The sequence below is a fragment of the Phyllostomus hastatus genome, unplaced genomic scaffold, assembly GCF_019186645.2.
Source record: "Phyllostomus hastatus isolate PE091 unplaced genomic scaffold, TTU_PhHast_1.1 phas_contig_40, whole genome shotgun sequence".
Classification (NCBI taxonomy): domain Eukaryota; kingdom Metazoa; phylum Chordata; class Mammalia; order Chiroptera; family Phyllostomidae; genus Phyllostomus; species Phyllostomus hastatus.
In genome coordinates this window covers 22,171,667-22,194,191 of record NW_025333872.1, presented here as the reverse complement: position 1 = coordinate 22,194,191, position 22,525 = coordinate 22,171,667, and the positions used below count along the sequence as shown (strand labels likewise).

Here is a 22,525-nt window from a genome sequence, read left to right as displayed (position 1 = left end):
CTTGAATAAAAATAAGAACTGGATTTGAGATATTGCAGGAGTGTATGTAAGTACAATATTTTTCTTTTTGAAAGGAAGATAACATGCAACTTTCCCACTCCTATAATTTAATATAGGTGACCTTGTATAATTTCTTATCTTTAATGAACCTATTTTATGTTGTTATATTATAACTTGTCATATCAATTATGCATACTATGTTTTCCTTTTACTTTTAAGAGTCCTATCCAAGAAACCTAACCAGATTATTATAAATTAATCCAATTCAAGGGAAAACTTTTCTCAGCACCACAAATTTTCTAAAAACCATGAGATTGGAGTTTAGTATTCAAATTTAGTATTTCTGGGTACACATTTAACTTTTTACAAACTAAAATTTCCATATTTAAAGTGAAAAAGACATACATGAGATCAAATAACCCATCCTGAATGAGACCACCTGAATTTGATGTCTGAGAGAACTGGAGAGTTGTGAATCTATGAAACCGTGAGAAACAAATTTGAATTTATTCAATTTTAAAGGCTATGGAAATTTTTTCTTGCCATTTTCAAAATCCAAGGTGAATAAATTAATGTTTATATTTTAACCCACAATATATGCATGAGATTGAATCATAGAATTCCAAGAAGTATCCCAATAGAGTAATAATCATAGAATAATTTTTGGAGCATTTTTCATAGCTCTCTGGTAAAGTTGTATTTATTTAAAAAGCTGTAACTTTCTCTGTACTCTTCATTTTAATAAATAATAAGGATCTTCATAAGCACAGAAAATGTATTTTTAAATACGCACACATTATGCCATTGCTGAGCTATGTTACAAAGTTATAACATTTATAAATCATTGCCAGCAAAAGTATTTTTCTGAAACCATTTTATTTTTTGTTTAATTTTTAAATATATTTTATTGATTATGCTATTACAGTTGTCCCATTTTTTTCTCCTCTTTATTTAAAATATACTAATTAAAATGTGATGTTTCAGAAAAGGTAGATGCAAACTTTATTTTTAAATCTAAAAATTAGGTTTATGTTTAACTGATAAAAACTAAATATGAAAATCAAAAAGATTAATAAAGCTTATAAAAACTCTAAGCTAACATCAATGTGTGGTTGCCTCTCTCGTCCCATATACTAGAGACCTAGCATGTTCCTTAGACTGGGAATCAAACCAACAACTCTTCAATTCTCAGGCCAGCACTCAATCCACTGATCCACACCAGCCAGGTCTATAAAAGACACAACAAAAGAGGGGTTGGATCAAGTGTGGGAAATGGGTATGACTGTGGTGGGGGGAGTGGTAAGAGGAAAATGGAGACAACTGTAGTTGAACAAAGATTAAGAAAATGTGAAAAAAAAACTTTACACTACCACTTACAAGTTGATACTTTCCCTTCTGCAGCATATAGAAGCCAAATGTTCTCTTTTTTTCCCCTTGGAATTGACTAACTTCTTTGTAAACTTACTGTGTGAAATATTGTTTTATTTTCTAATTCAGTCATTTTTGACACTTGATGGAATGTTACTTGTTGAGAGGGTTTGTAGTACATTTGAGCATACATAGGAAAAAGGAAGAAAATATTTAAAGGTTATAAACTAAGTTAAAAGATGAAATAAAATATATTCACCCTAAAATTTCTAAACAAGGTTAAGGTCTTATTCTATCACTTGTTTATTGCAATAAACTGCAATATTGCAAAATTGCAATATTGCAGTCAGTAAGAAACCAAATCTTGAGAATGTAAATGGTAAATATTTTTAATTCAGAAATCAAAATAGACAACTTATTTTTCAGTGAATAAGTTCAGTGATTGCCCTAGTCGTAAGTTGGTCCCACTTAGGTTGAAATTATTAATAATATTGAAAGCATAACAGAAACAATACTGCTTATTTCTAACTATTCAGTTCTGAGATGTGCCCCCTTTTAGTTTTTTACATAAATTTAAATATATATAGACACGTATTACTGATGTATTATATTTATAATGAATGGAATAAAAAGTCATATTTATGTTTATCTTTAAGAGGTTATATTCGTTCCTCAAAGCAAATGCTTTCCAATGTCCTTTTTTTCTCTTTTTGCTCTTGGCCGTTTCACAGTCGTTCTGGATACCATGCATTGCCTAGGTTATTCTTAGAAAGGATAGGCCACATGAGTGAACATGAAAGATAGGTAGAATGCATCAGGGCCATAGGATGTCACAAGTATTTGTAGCTTACTCAGTTTTCTTTGAGTCCAGGTAAAGCAATGTTTCTTGATGTTTCTATAGCTATGAATGGAATAAAGTACTAATGTATGAAAGGAAAAGTGCCAGGAACAAAGATAAAAGATGGAAAAGTGTATTAGCTTTTCTCTTCTGTCATTTTTCTTTCTTTTTTTTAATAAAGAAATGTTCTCTTTTTTTAAGATTTTATTTATTTATTTTTAGAGACACAGTAAGGGAGGGAGAAAGAAAGGGAGAGAAACATCAGTATGTGGTTACCTCTCACATGCCCCCTACTGGGGACCTGGCCCACAACCCAGGCATGTGCCCTGACTGGGAATAGAACTGGCAACCCTTTGCTTCACAGTCCAGTGTTCAATCCACTGAGCAACACCAGCCTTCTTTTTCTCTCTCTCTCTCTTTCTTTCTTGTTTTTATTGTTGTTCAAGTACAGTTGTCTCCATTTTCCCCCCACCACTCTCCCTGGCACCACCCATCCCCATGTCCCACCATCAATCCTAACCTCCTCTAGCATTGTACATGGGTCCTTTATACATGTCCCTTGAAGACCCTCCCATCTTTCTCCCCTATTACCCCTCTCCCCACTCCCCTCTGATTACTGTCAGTTTGTTGTTTATTTCAATGTCTTGGGTTATATTTTGCTTGCTTGTTTGATTAGATTCCACTTATGTGTGAGATAATATGGTATTTGTCTTTCACTTCCTGGCTTATTTCACTTGTTATAATGCTGTTAATCAACAAAAATTAAGTGCTGGGCAGGCTGTGGAGAAAAGGGAACCCTAGTACATTTTTGATGGGAATGAAGACTGGTGCAGCCACTGTGGAAAACAGTATGGAGTTTCCTCAAAAAACTAAAAATGGAACTGCCTTTTGACCCAGCAATTCCACTGCTAGGATTACATCCTAAAAACACTGAAACACCAATCCAAAAGAACCTATGTACCCCAATGTTTACAGCAGCACAATTTACAATAGCCAAGTGCTAGAAGTAACCTAAGTGCCCATTGGTAAATGAGTAGATCAAAAAACTATGGTACATTTACACAGTAGAATCCTCTATCATTTCTCAATGATAATTCACTATAATAATTAAAACATTTTCTTTAATCATATACAAATAATCATGTATTTCATTTAGTAAGATTATAGACTTCCCATAATTTTTTAATAAGCCACCTTATTCAAAAATTTTGAAAAAATTTTTTCCTACTAATTTTTGAAATTATTTATGAAAAGAGTTGAATTACTTTCTACCAATGTTGAATAAATGAAATCAGCCCTACAATCTGATGCTACGCTCTGATCAGTTTGCAACATGAAGAAAATTGTAAAAATTCTCTCTCCCTCTTTCTTAGATTTCTGGACCAATTGAGAATTTCACTGGCTGCATAGAAGTTGTAGAAGTCAATAATTGGAGGTCTTTCATCCCATCCAAGGCAGCAAAAAAAATTAACGTGGATAATTGCAGGTAAAACACCGCTAATGATTTTTCAAATAATTGTTCAAATAACTATACCAAAAGGTAAAATTTCCACTTGAAATCATCTAATCAGGACTAGACTATATTCCTTTCATTTTGATTTTTCTTCACATTTCCACATTCCAATTTGCTTTCTTGTAGATAATAGAATTTGTAAGCTATATCCCAATTATGTTGGAATATCTATTTACAGTGGGTTTCTTCTTTGTGTTGTATAACAAACATCATATAACAAAAGATCAGTAATTCAGAATTCAAAAACATCATCTATCACAGTGTGTAAATAAAAGCACACTGATAGTCAAGCATGCAGTTATATTGTTCAGGGTGCTACAATGTTTCTTGTTTTGTCTTTTATTAATGTTTTTTTTATTGTTGTTCAAGTATAGTTGTCACCATTTCCCCGCAATCACTGTCCCCCACCCCAGCCATCCTCTCCTCCTACCCTCTATCCTACCCCCTTTGGCTTTGTCCATGTATCCTTTATACATGTTCCTTGATGGCTCTTCCCTCTTTTCCCCCAATTAACTTCCCCCATTTTCCCTCTGGTTACTGTCAGATTGTTCTTTATTTCAATGTCTCTGGTTATACTTTGTTTGCTTCTTTGTTTTGTTGATTAGGTTCCACTTACAGGCGAGATCATATGGTATTTGTTTTTTACCACCTGGCTTATTGGACTTAGCATAATGCTCTCCAGTTCCATCCATGCTGTTGTGAAGGGTAGGAGCACCTTCTTTCTCTTTCTGCTGCATAATATTCCATCATGTAAATGTACCATAGTTTTTTGACCCACTCATTTACTGATGGGCACTTAGGTTGCTTCCAGCACTTGGCTATTTGTAAATTGTGCTGCTTTGAACATTGGGGTGTATAAGTTCTTTTGAATTGGTGATTCAAGATTCTGAGGGTATAATCCCAGCAGTAGTATAGCTGGGTCAAAAAGCAGTTCCATTTTTAGTTTTCTGAGGAAATTCCAAACATTTTTCCCCAGTGACTGCACCAGTCTGCCTTCCCACCAACAGTGTGCTAGTACAGTTCTCTTTTGTCCACAATCTCATCAGCACTTGTTGTTTTTTGATTTGGTTATGATGGCCATCCTAACTGGTGAGAAGTGGTATCTCATTGTGGTTTTAATTTGCATGTCTCTGATGGCTAGTGATGCTGAGCATCCTTTCATAAGTCTCTGGGCTCTCTGTATGCCCTCCTTGGAGAAGTGTCTGTTCAGGTCCTTTGCCCATTTTTTAATAGGGTTGTTTGTCTTCTTGGAGTGGAGTCATGTGAGTTCTTGATATATTTTGGCAATCAAACCCTTGTCTGAGGTATCACTTACAAATATATTTTCCCATATAGTTGGTTTCCTTAATGTTTGTTTCTTTCACTATATCTCTCTCAAAAAGTTGTCCTTGTGCTTGAATTGCCATCTTAGTGACACATTCCTTTCAGATAACCTTTCTTGCCATAGAAATCTCTACATATGTTGAGGGGAAGAGATAATACAGTTAATACAGTATTAGGCATTAATGTATGGTATAAATTGGTTAAAAAACTCTCTAACAGTTAAAGAATGGATCATTTTTAGAACCTTATAATGCATTGGAATATGTTCGCACAAGTTAGATAGGATGCAGTGGTGATGCAGGACAGCATAAAAGCCTGTTTGTCAACAGCAGAAACACATTAATTATTCTACCAAAATTTTTAGAAGTACTGAAATCCTACTGTGCGCTCTGGTCCAACATGAATAAACAGTCACAATATGACCATTATTAAGGAGTTTATAGTGTAGTGGATGAAATGTTTAAATGGATACATGACTATGAAGAGTGCTAAGGAAAAAAACATAGAAGACTATGAGAACTCCACATATTTGAATAAAATTCAGTGGGCTCCTTTATAGTGAAGGGGATAATTGTTTATATTTAATAATTAAAGAAATGCTTTAGAAGGTTAAATAATTCATTTCTGCTTTGTACTGATACATTTAAAATATATTTGTGACACCTATTATACAGTGGCAGGCAGGGTGCTGTTTTAATTTGTTTGTTTGCCTGTGTGTTTTGCTTCAAATCAAATGAAACTTAGTATCTTACATTACATAGTGTTGTAATTTTTTTCTAAATCAAACACCTGTTAAGTCCTTATATTTTACCATTTATTCCTAATTTTTAAAAAGTTTATCTCCATTTTGCTTGATTTTCATTTAGAAGTATTTTATAATAATTATTTAACACTTAGGTTCTTTGTTCCTTAACTTCTCACTTAAATACTGTGATCTGGTAACTGTTATTAATTATAAGTAGTCACTAGGTAGTAAATTTATTAAAATAAATGCAATCCTTTCATACTTTATATATTCATATGCTAATTTAATGATATGATAAACATACATTTTTCTACTAGTATTTTTATAAAAGTGGGACATTTAACTTTTGTTGGTATGGGTAAGTATGAAAGAGAAACAAAGCCTGGAATAGTAGATGTTCAAAGATTTGCTGTGTAAAGTATCTCGTGATTCTGCTGTGTGATTATTCCTTCACACAGATGTTTATTATGAAATTCCTTTTTAGATTTACTATACACAGTGATTCTCAAGGAATTTTGTCTTTGTACTCTCAAAAATTATTGTTGACTGCTAAGAGCTTTTTAGAAAACACTGAATACAGTGTTTTGAGTCTTATTTATCCTTAGAAAATTGAAAAGTCTTAAGTATATTTATTATTTAGTTCTTATAAAATAAAAAGATAAATACATTACATATTAACATAAATAACATAAAATAGAGTATTTTTATGGAAAGAAGCTATACTTAACAAACATAAAAATGATAAAAAAGTACAATGTTTCACATAGTTTGCAAATATTCTTATTGTCTGGCTAAGTAAAGACACCTTAATTCTCATATGTGCATCTGCATTCAATCTGTCCAATTGAACATTTGCAAAATAATTGCTTCGCTGAAGTAGTTGAAGAAATCTGGCTTCACACACATATATTTGGACCTGAAAGGGTTTTTTTTTTTTAAGTAGCCTTTTCAGATAATTGGGAATATTTTTCTTTGATATTATACCAAAACTTGGTAATAATAGATTGCTAAATGTTAGTTGTAATGTGGAATGTGAAAGCTTGATCAATGAAACTTTCACACTCTTAAAACCCATTTTACTTTTTTATATTTTGAATGGCTCTTTTACCCGTGTACAATTTTATACTATAAGTGCAAAATATTTGGCTTATTTTTGAATTATAAAAAATTACTATTAAAACATCAAAAAATCTTATCTCTCTCTTCCTTCTCCTCTCTGTCTAAAAATCAATCAATCAATAAAAAATCTTATCTGTGAATAACCTCTCCAATCTCATCGGAAAAGTTTTTAACTATTGTAAAGCTATCAAACTCACAATAGTGTGTAAGATTTTCCCAAAATTCTAATAGTTGCTCAACAGCTAAAATTTTAACATTGGCAACAATTATCATTAGTTATTTTCTTTGAAGTGATAGGCTCATTTTGTTTTTGAGAAAATATTTACCTAATATCTCAGGTTGCATAGTTTAAATGTTAGTGGTTCTTTCAAGTAAAATTATATTCCACATAAAAAAGCAGCTCGCTGGTCTCACACATCAAATAATCACACAAGTACTTCTCCTTGAGGCAGCGGTCACACTTCAGCATGCAACAGAAGTACTTCATGCATATTTCCTTTTTCATCACACACATTATTTTAAAAAATACATATATTTATAAGTTATAGTTCTAAAAAATAAAAAATTTGCCACTACCTCAAGTACATTCTCAAGTGAAATCAGCACTTTTCAACTATAATGGAGAATACTATACCTGTTATTATAATTGGGTATCAACCATGTGTATCTATATGGAGGCATTAGCAGCTTTATCCACCATTACCCTTGTACCATCAGTGTGAATGTAAACACAGTGAAATAGTCAAATAACATTTTGGTGTCATTATTAAAAATATATATTTTAACCTCACAGACAATCTGAAAGACTATTGGGGATCTTTCAGATAACACTATGAGAACTACTGCTTTCCATTAATTGGGCTCGTGGTTCTCCATTTACCTGGTTAATGAAAAGAACAAAGCTCATCTACATAGATAGTTACTGCCACAGTGGAGGACTGTATGTCGTCAATTTTATTTCAGGGACTGTAGGCTACAATTTTATTAATTATAGAAAGAGATGCTGTCATTGAGATGCCAAACTAAAATTAATACTCGCCCCAGTCTTACATAAAGTAAGATGGATATCCCCACAATTTGTGGATTTCTTGCTTCATGTTTATTGATACATTTTCTTTTTAATTGAAATATTTTATTGTTTATCCTCTGAGTTGTCCCAATTTTCCCCCATTGTCCCCCTCCACCCAGCCCAACCCACACCCCCACAGTCAATCCCCACACTGTTGTCCATGTCCATGGGTCATTCATACATGTTCTTTGACTGATCCCTTCACCATCTTTCAATCAGTCCTGCCTCCCTCCTCCCATCTTTTACAGCTGGCAGTCTGTTCCATGATTCTCTGTATCTGGTTCTGTTTGGCTCATTAGTTTATTTTGTTCATTAGATTCCACTCATACAGTATTTGTCTTTCACCTATTGGATTATTTCACTTAGTGTAATAGTCTCCAGGTCCACCCATGTTGTCACTTTTCCTTTTTTTTTTTTTTTTTTTTACTGCTACATAGTATTTATTCCATTGTGTAAACATTCCACAGCTCTTTTACCCACTCATCTACTGGGGAGTACTTAGGCAGTTTCCAAGGCTTGACTATTGTAAATAGTGCTAAATAGTGCTGCCATGAACATAGGAGTACATATATCATCTTGCATTGATGCTTTGGGATTTAATTGACCAAAGGACTTTTAATGAGTTAATCCCCTATGACATTTATTATACATCTTTTGTTTACCTCAAAGCTTCTAGGAAATAATTTATCTTTTCTATAATATTTTTTAAATTGTACTGTTTATACCCTTAAAATTTATTTTGTTCTTATTAATAAATTTTTTCTTTAAAATATATAATATAATGATTTGATATATATATACATACATAGTGAAATCATTTCTATAGTTCAAGCTAACTAACATATATATTTCCTCACATAACTGCCATATTTTTTAAGGTGATAGCACCTGGAATTTATTCTCTTAGCAAATTTCCACGATTTTAATATGGTCTTATTAAATGAACTGTAGTCCTCATGCTGTACTTTAGATTTCTGGCCTTGTTCATCCCACATGACTGCGACTTTGTTTTTTTTTACCAACGTCTATCCCTCAATTCCCAACACCTACTCCACCCTGGTTATTACTATCTACTCTCTGCTTCTATGTATTAGACATTTTTAGATTCTACTATAAGTGAAATTATACATTTTTTGTAGCATCCATCTTATTTCACTTAACATAATGTCCCACAGGTTATCCATGTTGTCATAAATGGCAGGACCTTCTTATTTAAGACTGAATAATACTTCCTTATTGACATAGATTTCACAACTTATTTATCATCAATAGACATTAGGTTGTTTCCATATTTTGACTGTTGTGACTAATGCTTCAGTGAGCATTGGGGTACCGATATCTCTTTGAGGTACTGATTTTATTTCTGTTGGACACATGACTAAAAGAGGCCTTTGATGTGTGGGTCACCAGCCAGCAGTGATCATGCAACACTGCAGATGGCTCGTTGAAATGTGAGAAAAAACATGCACAGAGACAGACCAATTTCTGTGGAGAAGTAGGGACGGAATGGCCACCCCCTCTAGTGGGGAACGCGCCGATTTACCATCCAAACCGGCTTTTATTGGGTTCGTTTTGCATAAGAATTCAGGTAAAGCACATTACTCATTGCTAGGAAGTAAGGATCAAACAATAGGTAACAAGGAACTCTGATGGTCTATTTTGAGTCAGGGTCAAAGAGCTGTAAAACTTTAAGAAACAAACTAACTTCCTCCTTGGACCCTTCTCATTCAACTGAGAGCATTCTAAACAAAGAAGGTTTCACAGGAATTTACATGTTCTTTCTTAGGCCTGATCACTGGGGGAATCCACCCTTTTCAGCACAGAGCTGCACCACCCTGTCATTGTTTCAGGCTTAGGTGGAGCAAGGGAAGTAAGGCAGCCAAGAGATTAAGAGATTTTCTTGCAGAGCAGGAGGACTGGGCTTTGTCAAAGCCAAGGGCGAGAGTTCATCACCCCCTTATGCTGTAGCCCCCAAAGTCCTTCTTTTGGGGGCCTCCCACATGATCGTGCCTATCTTAGATCATTCCCCCCTTGGGGAATCTTACCCGTCATTGGCTAACTGACGAAGCATTGGGGTCCAGGCAGGGTGAGGTATGAAGGAGCAGAAGCAGCACTCCTGTCAGGGAGATAAGCTTGTCTCCTTGCTGTCTTATGGTTCCAAGGGTGTTCCCTTAGCCTTAGCCTAGGTGGGGTTTACAGCTTCTGATACCAAGCAGGGCAGTTCCCCAAGAGGCCTTGCTGGATCATATGGTAATCTATTATCAGGTTTTTAATAATAATTATTTGTGTGACGTGTGACATGTGACATCACACAAGTAATCACACAAGTAATTATTGTGCTGAAGTGTGACAGTTGCCTCAAGGAGAAGTACTTGTGTGATTAGCTGACATGTGAGACTAGCGAGCTGCTTTTTTATGTGGAACATACTTTTACTTGAAAGAACACCTAACATTTAAACTATGCAACCTGAGATATTAGGTAAATATTTTCTCAAAAACAAAATGAGCCTGTCACTTCAAAGAAAATAACTAATGGTAATTGTTGCCAATATTAAAATTTGAGCAACTCTTAGAATTTTGGGATAATCTTATGTACTATTTATTAGACAGGGCCTCCATATTATTTTCCATGATGGCTATACTAATTTACAAGGCCCTCTTAACTTTATAGCCTCACCAGTACATGTCTTTTTTTTTTTTTTTCTGTAATGACCATACTGACAGGGCTGAGGTGATAGCTCACTGTGGATTGGATTTGTGTTTCCCTGATGATTAGTGATGTCGAGTAAGTTTTCATATACTTGCCAGCCATTTATATGTCTTCTTTGAAAAATTGTCTGTTTATATCCTTTTTATTTTTTTTTTATTTCTTGAAGTTCCACGTTAGCTGGCATTGGCAAAATATAAAATTACAATTGTTCTTTTAAAAAATGTAATTTGTTTGTATTTCTGAAAACATAGATATAAAAGTCACCTACATTATACCACTTGGTATTAAGCAAAAATGAAAATTAAGTCATTATTGAATTTCTTCTTTTTAAATTCCATCTTTATTTAAATTAAGGACAAACCTACCTTCCAAATGAAAATTACCCACACAATCTTACAAATTATGGCAGAGACTGACTTCCATTCACAGAAGTAACAGCCTATTTTAATTATTTTTATTAAGCTGGGTGAGGGAGAGAGGTCAAGTCTTGAGCAAACTTAATTTTCAGACTGTGCAGAAATGAACATTATTCTAAGTTTCTTCACCCTTTTCTTTAACTCATGACATTGTTGTCATCAACTCCAGAGCTGAAATATAAGATCAAAACTCTGATTATAAATATATATCATCTTTTCTTTTATTTCAAACCTGGGTTTTCATTTTATTTTTTATTATTATTTTATTACAGATGTCCAAATTTTTCTCTTTGCTCTCCTTCATTCAGCCCAACCCTTGCTCCTGCAATCAATCCCCAAACTATTGTCCATGTCTGTGGGTCACTCATACATGTTCTTCGATTAATCCCTTCCCCTTCTTTCCACCATTATTCCCCACCCCTCCCCTCTGGTCACTGTCAGTCTGTTCCATGTTTCCATGCCTCTAGTTCTATTTTGCTCATTAGTTTATTTTTGTTCATTATGCTCCTCTTATAAGTGAGATAATATGGTATTTATCTTTCACAAATATTGTATTCTTCATTTTCCTCCTGTCTTTTACTTATGTTTCTGTGTCCTTTTTCATGCTGACATAGTTCCCAGTAAGTTTCTTGTTGCTTCCATAGAGTCCTTTGTAGTTATCACTGAGGTCCTTGAGTATCCTTGTAACCATTATTTTGAACTCTATTTCTGATAGATTACTTGCCTCAGTTTCACCCAGCACTCTTTATGGGGATTCCTGATTTCCTTTCATTTGGGGGTTGTTTCTTTGTCTCCCCATTTTAAGCGAATCTTCTTGTCTGTGTCTGTGTATTAGATTGATCTGCTTTGACTCCCTGTCTTTGTGGAGTGGTCTTCTGTGATGGGAGTCCTGCGGGACTCAGTGATGCAATCTCTTTGATCTCCTGAGCTGGATATTCTTGGGATGTCCCTTATGCCATTTATGTTGGCTCTCTTGTAATTGGGTTTGGGTTGTTGTTGGGTCATTCTCTGGTGAGTTCTCTCCAGCTCTCTGACTGAGAATCACACTGCATACCATGTCTTGTATGCTGTTGTACAGGTGCTGCCAGAACAAAATGAAACAATGCAGGAAACAAAATCCACACCTGCAAAAATAACCCCCACCCACAACCACACTATCAACAACAAATGAGCAAATATTAATGAAGGTGCTTAGACATTAAGACTATTGTAAGAAAGGAAAAATGAATATGAGATGACTGACAGAAAAATTATTTCGAGAGGGTAAAGACGTAATAAGAGTAGGGAATAGAAACAAGGCAAAGAAAGAAAATAAAATTTACATTGTAAGTAAAAAATGAAGTAAGAGAGCAAAATGGAGTAAGTAAAGGAAAGAGTATAGTATGAGGTTTAATTTTTTTAATGCTAAAAATGTAGGAACAAAATTAAAGGAAAACATCTACCACAACAATATCAATGACAAATGAGCAAAGATTAATACAGGTGGAAAGGGAATAAGAGTGAATAAAAAAGAAAGAAAAAAAGCTTATGAGATGTCTAAAGGAAAGAATAGTGATTTTGAGAAGATAGAGGGAGAAGAAATAATAAATATGAGGAATGAAAACCAGGCTAAGAGAGGGAAAAAATAAAATTTTAAATGGAATAAAGAAAGGCAGGAGAAAGGCAAAATGGAGTAGAAAAGGTGAACAGTAAAATCTGAGATTTGAAATACAATAATAATGAACATCTAGGAATAAAATTGAAGAAATGCAACAACAACCACCACATCGTGCATAGATTAACAAAGGTGGGGAGGGAATAAGGATATTGTAGGAATGAGAAAAAGAATATGAGATGACTAATAACAGGAAAAATGGTTTTGAGAGGCTATAGAGAGGAGTAAGAATTTAAAATAGAAACAAGTCACAGAAAGATAAAAACTAAAATGTAAAACAATAAGAAGAGGAAGGAAGAAGGCAAAATGGACTAAGAGAAGGGAGGAGTAAATTATGAGATTTGAAATAAGTAAAGTAAAAAAGTAGTGAAATAACAGGAACAAACTTAAAGAAAAAGAAAAACTATTAAAAAGCTATGTAGGAGAAAAAATAATGCAAATAATGAAGACCACAGAGGAATTTGTCAAAACAGATTGTAGTGTTTGGCACTGTCTTCTCTTTCTGGATCTGCCCCTGGTGATGTCAGATGGTGTCCTAGTCTAGTCCTAGGCAGCCTGTTCGAGACTACAAGCAATCCATAGTCTGTGGCTGTCTCCTTCAGGCTTGACTGGTACCCACTGTTCTGCCCTGCTGGCTTTCGATCAGCATAAGGCCCAGGAGTGGTTCATCTAATGGCCATCACTGCCAGTCCTAGTTCCACCTGCCTCCAGAGAAGGCCTCTGTTGAGACGGGGAGGGTAGAATCCCTGGGTCATCCCTGGGGGCTTCTTTTCAGCCTTCAGGGAAGATGGTGGGAGTGTTTCCCTGCCCCCTTGCCTCCCATCTTGGTCCATCTCAGATTATTTCCAATAATGTATGGTTTTTGGTGAATTAGCTGTCTGTTCCCTGTGAGGGGCCAATCTGTGCAAAATGGACAGCTCTTTCCTGTTTGGTGAGAGCTGTGTAACAGCTGAGGCAGGGCAGGGCCCTGGACACCCCTTGTTGCACCTGTCTCTAATCTTTCTGCTCCACTGGTTTCAGTGGATCTGGACCCAAGGATCCAGTGTAGCTCATAGTGTCTGACAGAGGTTCAGAAAGGGCCCTGTCAGAGCTTATCTTTCTTTCCCCTGTGGATATGCCCTAAACCTGGGGGTTCCTAAGCCTGGCCTCACTAATCTGCAGAGCCTGCAATCCCACAAGTGGGGGTTGGGCACACCTGAGTATGAGGGGACCTGTCTGGCTGCAATGAATCTGAGGCTTTCAGCTCCTGGCCATCCAGTGTCCAGCCTGCTGCTCTATATAAGACTCAGGCCAGAACTCTCCACTGTGTACAGTCCCTGCTCACCAGCCATGCTGGGTCGGATCCCAGAGTCCCTTCAGTGTGACACTGTCTGCTCTTCCTGTGCAGCTGGACTCCTTGGGACTGAACTGCACTTTCACACTGCTTTTTTTGCTGGAAGAGCCACTGCAAGCACATGCACAAGCATAGCATCCCTTTTGAATATTGGGTCTTGCCTCAGCTTCTCTTTTAAGAGTCTCTATGCAGCCCCCTCACTGCAGGACTAGCCCTGAAGCCCTAGGCCAATTCTCCAGAAGCTCTACCTCCCCAAATAGCACAAAGTCTCTCTCGGTCAGGACTGACCACAGCCTGCCAGTGCCTCCAACAGTTTTAGCTAGAGATTCTCTCTGGAACTCTCCCAGGTGGCTCTGTAGCTGTGGATACATTGGATCCTTACAAGTCTCTCCCAGTTAGTGTTAGTGGTTTCTCTGTGTCCCTTGCCATTTTTTAATTGGGTTGTTTTGCTATTGAGTTGTGTGAGTTTCTTGTGGATGTAGGATGTTTAGCCCTTATCAGATAGGTGGTTTGCAAATGTTTCCTTCCAATCCATATGTTGCCATTCTCCCAATTGTTTCCCTTGCCATGCAGAAGCATTGTTGTTGTTGATGTTTGTTTGTTTTTAATGTAGTCCCACTTATTCATTTTTGCTTTTGTAGCCTGAGGTTTTAGTATCATATTCAAAAATAATTTCCAAGGCCAATATTAAGGAGCTTTTCTATTCTTTCTAGGCATTTTACAGTTTCAGGACATACATTTTAAGTCTTACATCTACTTTAAGTTGATTTTTGTTTATGGTATAAGATAATGGTCTAATTTCATTCTTCTGCATGTAGATATCTACTTTTCCTAACACTGTTTACTGAAATTTATTTTAAATTTGTAGATTTATATTGAAGATATATTAAATTTTACAAAGATATGAGATAAACTATACCAAGTATTTTTTTAATCATTTAAGGTTTGAAACTAAAGCCATAATGAAAACTTTGCTTCATAAAGTCATGCTATGGAAAATGTTTTAGCTATATTTTAAATAAATTCCATTGTTTTACAGCTCCACAGAGAAAATGCAGAGGTGACCTACTATATACTTAAAAAATATATACATGTTATATATATACACACACATGTATGTGTGTGTATATATATAAATATATAGATATATTCCTTATGCACAGTTTTGCTTTCTGTGATTTCGGTTACCCATGGTCAACCATGGTCTGAAAATATTAAGTGGAAAATTCGAGAAAAAACAATTTATAAGTTTTGAATTGCATGCCATTCTGAGTGGCATGGCAAAATCTTGTAATGTTGCACTCTCTTATGCCAGGACACGAATCATCCTTTTGTGCAGTGTATCCACACTGTAGGAGCTCCCTGCCCATTAATCACTTAGTAGCCATCTTGGTTATTGGATCAACTGTAGAGGTATCATAGTATTTGTGTTTGAGTAACCCTTATCTCACTGAATAAGGCTACATTCACAATTCTTAGTATCGTTTATTATTATCTTGTTTTATTTTAATAGTTATTGTTAATCACATACTGTACCTTACTTGTAAATTAAACCTTATATAGGTATTTATATATAGGTAAAAACATAGCAAGGGTTCAGCACTCTCCCTGGTTTTATGCATCCACTAGGGGTCTTGGAACATATGCCCTGGGCACAGGAGGGACTGCTGCACCTTCTCAGACAACTAGACTCACTCCTGTATATCAAAGATATTTTGGGGTTGTTTTTTTTTCTTTTTGCTTTAAATTGTGTGGATATCTTAAATTTGGGGGGTAAAGGAATATATATATACACACACACACTTGGAAATAGGATCTTTTTATTTATGCACTTTCCATATCCAAATTAGATAATCCTAACAGTCTTAATAATAAATAAAACTTAGAAAATGCATAGTTAGTATATCTAAACATAACTGAATTTTTTACATCCATTACATCTTGTGATATTTTTAATATCTTCAACTGACTTCACAATATTTTAAAATTATTTTCTTCTCTAGAATTCCATAACTGATTTCATCACACATTTCAGGATTCTTTTGTTTTGAGTATAGGTAAAGTTTATGATTAAATATGATAAAATGAATAGACACATGAGTTTCCCAAGACTAGACACAGATTTGTGTCTAAAGATATATTAGAGGCAGAACTAATAAGTTAATCATTGAACTCATTGAATATCTAGGCTTTATCAAATATAAGGTGACTGATTGCATATTTGCATGTATACATGTGTTATGTAGCCGCTCTGAAAACATTAGCAACACAGTGACCAGGTTTGTGGCATCATACTCCCCTTTGATGTGTCTAACAATGACTTGAGTCTATGCATGTGCACATTCTGTCCTCCCCATGATCACTAGGAAACTCATATTTAAATGCATGGCTTTTGTCATATTCTCTTTACTTATATTCTTCCAGCAAACTGATTCCTTGATGGCACCTACACTCTGATTTTAAAGCTCAGATCAATCAGGTAGAAAAATGAGAAGAGTAAAACTATGGAGCCACACTTTGAGTGGTGGCTGCACCACTTATCTGTGTAACTTAGTGCTTTATTCGTTTGTAAATGGCAATGGTAATAATCACACCAGACATGAAGTGTTGCTCTTAGAGATGCATAATTTAATATGTACTTTTTCATTTTTTCTGAATAGTGCCAAATACTTAATATGTACTTTATCATGACTAGCTATTGTTTTCATTGCAATTGATATTATTAATTGTTCTTCCTCAAATGAAAAAAAGTCAACATAGTACTGTGGAGGATACTGGCCAGCAGTATCCATCTCAGCTGCGGATGTTCGTCAACATGCGAGAAAAACATACACAGAGACAACCAGGTCCTGTGGGGGAATAGAAAGAGCAGGGCCACTCCTCACGTGGGGAGCACCTTGACCACCCTCTCTCCTGGAGGGCGCCATGGCCACTCTCTCTCTGGTGGGGAGAGCGCCTCATTCGCCCTCCAGAGAGGCTTTTTACAGGTTTCGTTTGAATAAGAATTCAAGTAAAAGCTCATTACTCATTGCTAGGAAGTAAGGATCAAACAATAGATAACTAGGAAGTCTGAGGGCCTATTCTGAGTCAGGGTCAAAGAGCTGTAAAACTTTAAAGAACAAACTTACTTCTTCCTTGGACCCTTATCATTCCACTGAGAGCATTCTAAACAAAGCAGGTTTCACAGGATTTTACATATTCTTTCTTAGGCCTGATCACCCGGGGAACCCTCCCTTTTCAGCACAGAGCTACACCACTCTGTCACTGTTTCAGGCTTAGGTGGAGCAAGGGAAGTAAGGCAGCCAAGGGATAAGGAGATTTTCTCCCAGAGATGAGGACTCAGGCTATATCAAAGCCGAGTAGTGAAGGTCCATCACCCCCTTTTGCTGTAGCCCCCAAAGTCCTTTCTTGGGGGCCTCCCATGTGATCGTGCCTGTCTTAGATCATTCCTGCTTGGGGAATCTTACCCATCATTGGCTAACCGACCAAGCATTGGAATTCAGTTATGATGAAGCAGCAGAAGCAGTGCTCCTGCCAGGGAGATAAGCTTTTGTCTCCTTGCTGATTTACAGTCCAAGGCCACTCCCTCAGCCTTAGCCTTGGCAGGGCTTACAGCTTCTGATACCAGGCAGGGCAGTTCCCAACATAGTACTTCTTCCTATATTTTTCCAAAGTACACTTGGGAGTGTCAGGAAAAAGGGTCAAGTATTTCAGAGAATAGGGTAACAAGGGCAAAAATATGAACCTTGAATATTAGCTATTCTTGGTCTTTGAAATCCCCTGCCCTTTCCTACATCAGGGTTTTCTTAAAGATCTGCCCCTGGCCTCGGTGCCGACCTTATTCTAAGTTGTGCGCCCTCCCTAGAATTTGTCCTTATCTTATTATTCTAGAAACCCTGAACAGCTCACGCTCTAGAAACTCAATTTATTTTTGTTCTGTCATGTTAGAAAGAGCTATTAACTTTCATAAAATCCTATTTTTTTTTCAGTTCTGAGCCATGCCCCAGGGCCTGTATTTTCAGAATTAAATGTTCTACCCTAGTGTTTCACAAATAAAGACACTTCTTTCCCTAAAAGCAAGTTAAAATGTATTATTACCCATGTTTAATCACAAAACACAGTTAACACACTGAATGCCAGGACTGCGTCTGTTGTGTGATACAGGTGGGGAGCAGAGAGCTGAGCCACTAGTCCTGTGGAAGTGGGTTTGAGCCACACTGGTGTATTTTATGGTAAAGGACTTAAAGTAAATTAGATATTCCAAGTTTGAAAGTCCAGCTCTGCTGCTTATTATTGACATAACCTTAACAAAGTTATTTAACTTCTCTGTACTCCAGTTTACTTACCAGTACAGTAAGGACTGTGATGACAGCATCCTAGCATTGACAGGAGGACTGAGTGAAGTGGTGTATAGACAATGCATGTAACACCACGCCTGGACACAGAAAGTGCTTCCGTTTCTGTAGCTAGTCATCTTCACATATGTTTATTTGACTACACATGCAATCAGCTAGGAGAATAGTCATCTAAGAAGAATAATGCTCATTTTATTAAATGATGTTACCCTGATAAATTCAACAAAAATTAAAAGAATAGTGCATTTCATAAGAACTTCAAATGTGCTACCTTCATTAAAAACATATGTTTTCCTAGAACAAAGTAAACAAAATAATATACTAAAATAAATTATAATAAATAGATGCAAAGACACTTAAAGTACAAATATGATATTCATAGGTTTTGTTGCACTTTAAATTGTGTTCATTTCTATTCCAATTTAAGTTTCTTATTTTGAATAAGTTTTTTAACTGAAATATATTTTCACTTCTCAGCACTGTAGAAACTTCCTATTGTTCTATTCCTGGCTCATTCATATCTTCATGTATTGTATGTTGTCCTTGACAATAGAAAGGCATCAACATTTTACTTTAAAGTATATTTCAATACTTGGGAAATGAAACTTTCAGGAATAAGAAACTATTTTTATTTCTAGAATGAAACACATATTATTGGAGGTACTTATACAAATACAATCATATTTGGTAAAATTTGATATGAATATTTTTTCAAATGTTACTATTTGAGGTTCTGGTAATATATAACATGTTTTATTATTATGAAAAATAGAAACATTGTTTATTTTGGAATAATAGCATTTATGGCAGTGCTGATGATTAATGATGGCTCTGCAAAGCTCTCATGTGTTCAAAACTTCTATGAGACTGGGAAGTATCATATACCTCATTGCCCTCAGGCTTCTGGATACTGCAGACATACTCAATGTTCAATTTCTGTTTTTGGTATTAATGGATGGTAGTCTTCCAAATGTTTGTCATTGCTTTCAGAATAAAAGTTAAGTTCTCTACTAGCTTTGCAAAAAAACAGTTTATGCACTCCCTTGGTGATATAGAATTGCCCCACAGAAATAATTGCATAGCAAAGAACAAACTTGCTCAGTCCTTTCCACTACCCCCCATTCCTTGCATCCATTGTAAGTGGTGTTCATGAGCTACTCTTCTTCAATGAAATGTGAACTGAAGTAGTGTCTGATTTCTGCCCTATGATGTTTAGGAAGAGCATTTGCTGTCATTTACCGGATGTGAAGGACTTCAAGAATCTAACATATGACTGAAGCTTTTGAAGTTTAGAAAGGCTGACCGTTTCTAGAACCTCTCCCAAACAAAGAGTTAAGAATATATAATAAATAGAACAACACAGACTTATTAAGATATTTTATATCAGTGAGCCCTGGCCAAGTGGCTCAGTTGGTTGGAGAGTGAGTCATCTATACACCAAAAGGTTGTGAGTTTGATTCCCACTTTGGAAGCATATGGGAAGCAACTGATCCATGTTTCTCTCTCACATAGATCTCTCTCTCTTTCTCTCCAGCCCCCTTGCTTCCTTTCTCTCTAAAAATTGATAAGCATATCCTTGGGTAAGGATTAAAGTAAATATATATAAATATATATAAATATATATATAAGTCAGTGAATTATAACAATTAAGTTGTACAGCAAAGATTAATTCAAGGAAGCTCCACCCCCTCCAAACATATGCTCAGATCACCCCAAAGTAGCTATCATTAAGTTGAGAGATAAATATATAAGAGGAGAAGAAAAAAACAAAATAGTAATAAAGCTAGTATGGGAATTAGGCCAAAGAAAGAACACTGCACATTGTTATTAATGTGAACCAGACTAAACACAAATAGATCAGTGCTTCCTAATTGCTAATGGAAGTATATTGCCAAGAAAACCACGGGCCTCAATAGAAACAAACAAATAGCAGCAACTATAACTCTAAAATATCTTTGGGGTCTGAAATTTATACTAGCATGAAGCACTATATGAGGACTCTGTCTTCCCCAAGGAGCACACACTGCATAAAGCCCATTTCAGACATAACCAGAGGCAGGACAAGGGACAGGGAACTTGCTCCCCAAGAGAATAGGTCTAATCAAGGAATTCTCTGGTACCAAAGCAGAAAGAAGGAATCACAATGGTAACTCAGCTGCTTTTCATCATTGCTGTGTATCCCCATTTCTGCCTTTTGGAACAGGCCTTTTTTGCAATTATCCTGTCCCTGCACCAATGGTTTATATTATGGGCCAAGATTTTTTTGAGTTTGTAGCTCTCCAGACCTTAAGAGGCTACATCCAGACCCAATGGAAAAGACTGGACATCACCTAGAAATTATTGCCTTTGAGCTGAATGTAAAGCCTGGATGTGATTTTGTGCTGATTCTCCTGGGAAGGGACAGGGTATACTGTAGGAGAAAAGGGGCATGTATGGATATTTAGTGGCAGAGAAGCACAGCCCACTGTCAAAGTAACGTGGAGCTTTTACTAAAGGCAGCAGCCAAAACAGTGACCCCTTTTCCAGCTACCTTGCCTGTGAGTGAAAGGCCAGCAAATTGCCAACACAGGCTAACTTCAGCCACTACCACCTTGCAAATCCCAGGAACAAAGAAGGTTTTCCACATTTTTCAATAGTTGGGCGTTTTTTGAGAGAATCATGCTTTGTGACACTTGTAAATTAAATGAAATTCAAATTTCAGTGCCATAAATAAAGTTTTGCTGGAACACAGCCACACCCAATCCTTCATTTACGGCCCCAAAGCTGAGTAGTTGTGACAAAGATGGATGGCCCGAAGCGCTGCAAGCATTTACTGTCTAGCTCTTTACAGGAAACGTTTGCCACTCTCTTATATAGGGGGTACCACAAAGCTGGTTCCCACAAATGCAACATGGAGAGGAGTGAATTATGGCACTGACCCAAGCCTATGAGAGGTGCATGATTTTTCCGCACTCTCTCTTTTCCTTTCGTTTTCTTCCCTCAGCTCAGGCTGGATGTAGAGGACTGTACCTTAGCTAATGGTGGAGTCACAGGATTGAAGAATCCTAAAATCCCAAATAATCTCATGGAGAAATCCTGTCCCCCAATCCCATTGAATAGGAGCACCAGCATTAGACTGCCAAGTGAGCAAATTGAATGATTCTCTTAGATCACTGCAATTTGGTGGTTTATTTTTATAGCAATGTGGATTATACAAATTAATATAAGCTTCTAAATTCTTAACTTAGCTAAAGTATTAAGATTTTTTTTTGTCCTTGAACATTCTTCCTTAGCTGATTGCATTCTTCCTTCCAGCTCTGTCTCACCAGTCCTCTATACTTACCTATTCATTTCTCAGTATTATGATATTTTAACTTTGCTATGCTAATAAATAAAGAAGAGTTTCTGTCATTCAGAAACTCACAGCATATTACAGGGAGAACACACTGATAGACAATTATCATAAAAGTGGCAATTACAATGATATAAATACTCCTTGGTTGCCATAAGAGTAATGGTAATGGATGCAAAGATACCAACAGACACAGAAAAAGTCATCTAGAATAGGTACAAGGTATGGCTTAGTAGCACACAGTCATCTATGCCAGGCTCTGTCCTTAGAGAGACAGCAGCCCTGGCCTTTATTCCCAGAGACACTACTCAGCTGCAGCAGATACTGTTTGGAACAGTAGACAATCCCCTCCAGTCCTTCAAGAGACTTGTTGATTACCATCATCTAGCACCTCTCAACTTTTCTGCAGATCCTGACAATGTGGCTCTATTAGGTATATGTGGCATAACTTCAGAAAGTCCTGTGTGCTTACTATGAGACTATAAAACTCAAAAATCAAGTTCTAAAAAAGAAGGATTCATGAACACAGGCAACTGTCTGGTGATTGCCAGAGGGAAGGAGAGTAGGGAGAGAAAAAAGAAGGGGAAGGCAAGGGTACTTGACTTAGGGTAATACACATATAACATAATATGCAGATGGTGTGTTGTGGAATTGTACCCCTGAAACCCTGGGAAGGGAAAATGCCCAAATGTACCAGACAGCAGGCATATCAGAATCAGAAACTATGCCTTGTCTCCCTCTTTCAGAACCT

At 36.2% G+C, this 22,525-nt stretch overlaps 1 protein-coding gene across 1 annotated transcript in view; it reads left to right on the top strand.

Moving 5' to 3' along the window:
• Positions 1–22,525, top strand: part of EYS (eyes shut homolog) — a 1,607,944-nt gene that overhangs the window by 1,126,070 nt on the left and 459,349 nt on the right. The window contains 1 exon segment of the mRNA XM_045842859.1: positions 3,580–3,692. Within this exon segment, the coding sequence (XP_045698815.1) occupies positions 3,580–3,692 (113 nt within the window).